The following is a 4,264-nucleotide window of genomic DNA, read 5'->3' on the forward strand; positions in this document are numbered from 1 at the left end:
AGCTTTGGACAAACACTGCATTGATAGTAGGAGAACAACCTTAGTGGTTGCGACGGAAATGCAACTCGGAGGCGCGGCAGTGGGCCCCTAGCCTCTACCACCGCCGTTGCTGTTCCGATCATTTCTACTTTCTTTTACCTTACTCCAACTTTCTTATAATCACTCCAATTTCGAATTTTCGTTTCAGTTACCGTCTTCGATTTCGAATTTCCATTTCATTATTTTCTTCACTCTTCCCTTTAATTCCTCTGAAGTCTAACATCAGTTAAAAAGTGTAAGTGCTCTCAGTTTTTTTTTTATTCTAGTTTTTCTTATTCAGTGTTTAGGAAATTTTGGCATGCTTTTGCGAATTGGTTAGGGTTTCTCTATTATTATGGAATTTTGACATGTTCTGTAATAAACTTTAAACAGGTACGTTTCTTCCTATGTGTTTGTGTCGAATTTGTTGACATAAATGTCTAATAGTTTCAGAAGTGGTAATCGTTTTTCCGTAAATGCGGAGGAGCTTAGAAACCAGGTACTCATGCCTTCCTTTTAAACATAACTACTTCTTGTTGAATTCCTAATTTTATGAATGTATAATATTCCTAATTTTTGCATTTCAATGTTGTAACTTTCAAGTATTGATTGGTTTTTCCACGCGGTTTGCGATTGAAGTTATGCATCATCTTGTTTTCTTTAACCACTAAATATTGTGTCTGTGATTTGCAACATAGAAAAGAGACGCCCGTTTTACTAAGTTCTCAGTCTCAATGCATTCAGGTAATCCAAGTATGGTTGGTAGGTTGTTGTGGCTAGTTCGACAGCGGTGATATGAGGTTGTAATGCCTGTTGATTCTCTCTATATATATAGAGCTCCAGTGTTAAATTTTACTGCACACACTCTTCTCGCTGAACTTCAAAGTCAAAATAAAGCATGCTTGAATGCTTACATCACTCAAATAGACATTGGTTAAAGAGAGAGGGAAAGAAAACATTTGGTAAAGGAACAGTACCTAGTGAAATCAAACTTTGCATAGATCCCTTTGGACTTAGTTCGTAAAATCTTGCTATTACTTGTAATGGTATACATAAATGAGTATATGGCTAAAATGGTTTTTGAAGTTGAGTTCTATCAAGGAAACACCTGATGCTGATACAAATTCTGATTTATGATGTAGATGCAGATACTAGAACAACGTGAGATGTCATTATCAGAAGCTCAGGCAGGAGATAAGAAAGGCGTTCAGAGGTTGGAAAAAGAGCTTCTGAACTGTTCTCAAGAAATAGGTAGTTTTTTTTTTAAAAATTCTTTCTATTTCCGTGGCATACATTTGAACTTCCATGGGTAAACATCACTGGCAACAAACATACTTCTTATCAAAAGAGTAGTCCTTCTTTCCCCCTTTCTTACATGTCTCTTTTACCTCAAAACTACTTTGTATGGAACGCCTTATTGAATGCTGCAGTAAAATTTTTGAGGATTTTAGTACTCTTTCACCAGCCTAATCTGTTTGTAGTTTATACAGATTATCTTCAGGATCTACTCAGTGCTAGGAATGCAGAGGTGAACTATCTGGAAGAGCGTGTTCACAGCCTTGAATTAAAATTAGAGGGGATGGAAGTTTTACAAGAGGAGGTTTTTAGCTTGAGGGAAGAGCTGAAACGATTAAGTTCAAAGCATTTTTCCTTGATCCAGGAACTAGATCATAAAGAAATAGAATTAGAGAAGTCCGCTTTGTCCATGGAGAAACTAGAGGACTCATTTTCGTCCATCGCATTAGAGTCTCAGTTTGAAGTAGAGAGCATGAAGCTTGACATGATGGCCTTGGAACAGAGTCTTTTTGAGGCCAAGAAAATCCAGGAAGAAACTCTAGATGAAAATAATAAAATGATTAGATCAATTAAGGAGCTCCAGGTTGCATTGCAGGATTCCCAAAAAACAATTCTCTCTCTAAATGAAGAGAATAGGGAACTTACAGAGAAGCTTGATACTGCCAACGAAACCTCTAAAATTTATTCTCAAAAGGATGAATACTGGCTAGAAAATAAGGACAGACCAATACTCGATACTCAATCTTCCTTGAGTGAACAAGGCAACAACTCTACCATAGAGGAGAACACAAGGTACATATTTCGAAGTTATATTTAGATGTTTGACATGGGACCAGTTAAGTATGTTGTGTTAGTTGTGTATAGTTGCTGAAGGATGAAGATTTTTTCATTGGGATCTGCTGTTATCTTTCGGGCTTGACCTTCAATTGATAATTTCGTAGTGGGAACTTGTCAATTTAACATTTTAGGGTTTAAGATCTAGGATATCAAAAGTGAGAAGCAAGCCACTTAAGTATTTCACTGAGCATTCTATACTATTCAATTTGGAACTTAGGTATCACATATACCCAAGTTCCTATCTCTAAATGGATTGGATTTTTAAAAATGATTCATCTACTTCCACTAAACTTTGATGTAATGTTTTTCTTAATATTTCCACAGCACTTCTGTAGTACATGGTCCTCATGTTGGAAGATCTGTAATCATCTTAGATCCAGCTGCAGATTTGAAATGTGAGACGGAGATGTCACAACAGATCCAAGAATATGAATGTCTTGTCAAGAAACTTAAGGTTTGTCCATCCATCCAAGCGAAATCATTGAAGTGGTCTGTGTGAATTTGTTAATGACACTCTGTTTCATAACTCCACGCAAATGATTTTTGTAGCTTTGAGATTTATATGGTATTTTGACCTCCTCTGCTAGGAAGAATTAAGAGAGGAAAAGTTGAGGGCTAAAGAAGAAGCAGAGGATTTAGTTCAGGAAATGGCAGAGCTGAGATACCAATTTACTAGTTTGCTAGAGGAAGAATGTAAGCGCCGCACTTGCTTTGAACATGCTTCCTTGCAAAGAATTGCCGAGTTAGAGGCTGAGGTATGAATTTACAAGTTGAAACTATCTTTTTTCTCTCTTGCTAATTTATTTGAGTTCATTGAAAGTGTAACTTGCTTACATTTTACTCTATTGCTTTTGTTTTTATTTCAGCTTCAGAAAAAGCATAAAAACTAAAACCCCATAACTGCTACCTGGCTCCTCCCTAAATGTAGGCTGGCACTCTTCTAATTCGTCCAGGTTCAGCAGTTGAGAATGATCTCAAAGGTTTGCTTCAACAGTTTCTCTCTGTACATAAAAGTAGCTTACTAAATACTTATGTCATTACAGTGGAACCATCGAATTCAAAATACTGGTTGGATGGAAATTCCAGCACATAAACCTTGTCTCTTGCATCTCTAACCTTTGACCAGACTCTCGCTTGTGTACGTACTGAAGACAGTTTAGTAGTTTTAAGGCATTATAGCTGCATAGTTCACATACTGTGACAATTGATGAATACTTTTAATATCTAATTTACGGAGGAAGTGAAATAATGGAACATTTTAATGGTGGAACAACAAAATAGAATGAAAATGCAATGATGCTACCTGCCCTTTTGTTTGAGTCGTTAAAAATTGAAATTTACTTCATTTTTAAATCCTGAAGTATTGAAGTTTGCTTCTTGGCAGTTTCTACAACATTCATGTAGTATCAGTCTCCCTCTTCCGTTTTTGACTATTTTCAGTGTCTTACAAAATCAAGTCCACTAATTTGATTTGCCATTGTTTCTCAGGGTTTATGTTTGGGGAAGCCGTCCTGGGAAGAAAATTGCTTTATTCTGGACAGCAGCACAATCCCTCTCCTCTCAACTTGTTAAGTGAGATTTCTGTAAAGACGTCTTATGGTTTCTATTGAATCTGAAAGAATCAAAGTGGATGATAGTATAGAAGAACAGGGAACGACCTGGCAGAAGTAACTAAGGATGCCTGGGAGATATTTACTTTTTTCCTTTATGTGTTTAAGGGGCAGGAAGGGGAGAAGATAGGATTGTAGGAATTGTGCGTGATCGACGTGGGAATTTAGTTGTCATACAATTTTTTTAATAATGATTCTTGGCATAATTCATTTAAAATGAAAAAAAATAAACGATTATTTTTTTAGAAAGCAAATGCACGTTAAAAAGATGAGTTTCTTCAGCATGTTCTGCCTACTCTTACCATAATTTTACTTTTTCTCGGATGTCAGTGGAGTTTGATCAAAGGGGGTTATTTTCTCCCTCTACCTAACTATGCACATCTCCAGAAAAAGGAAGGATAAAATAAAAAAAAATTGGTGACTCCACAAATCCACGTTGTCACAACAAGTTCTAATATTAGTAGTGATAATTTGACACCTTTCAAATAATCCATTTTATACCT

General features: G+C 36.2%; 1 protein-coding gene across 7 annotated transcripts; it reads left to right on the forward strand.

Moving 5' to 3' along the window:
* Positions 1 to 6: 6 nt before the first annotated feature.
* Positions 7 to 4,045, forward strand: LOC137817738 (uncharacterized). Of its 7 annotated transcripts, none has more exons than XM_068620969.1 (8): positions 7 to 274; positions 412 to 517; positions 1,161 to 1,269; positions 1,509 to 2,106; positions 2,476 to 2,605; positions 2,701 to 2,906; positions 3,018 to 3,131; positions 3,640 to 4,045. In XM_068620969.1, the coding sequence occupies exons 2-6, from the start codon at positions 455 to 457 to the stop codon at positions 2,704 to 2,706; spliced, it is 906 nt and encodes a 301-aa protein (XP_068477070.1). In that variant the 5' UTR covers positions 7 to 274; positions 412 to 454; the 3' UTR covers positions 2,707 to 2,906; positions 3,018 to 3,131; positions 3,640 to 4,045. The 7 variants fall into 7 exon arrangements, with proteins under 7 accessions (XP_068477070.1, XP_068477066.1, XP_068477065.1 ...); XM_068620965.1 differs by having other exon boundaries at positions 2,739 to 2,906; positions 3,018 to 3,289; XM_068620964.1 differs by having other exon boundaries at positions 2,739 to 2,906.
* Positions 4,046 to 4,264: the final 219 nt, after the last annotated feature.

The sequence above is a fragment of the Phaseolus vulgaris genome, unplaced genomic scaffold (assembly GCF_000499845.2).
Source record: "Phaseolus vulgaris cultivar G19833 unplaced genomic scaffold, P. vulgaris v2.0 scaffold_1077, whole genome shotgun sequence".
Classification (NCBI taxonomy): domain Eukaryota; kingdom Viridiplantae; phylum Streptophyta; class Magnoliopsida; order Fabales; family Fabaceae; genus Phaseolus; species Phaseolus vulgaris.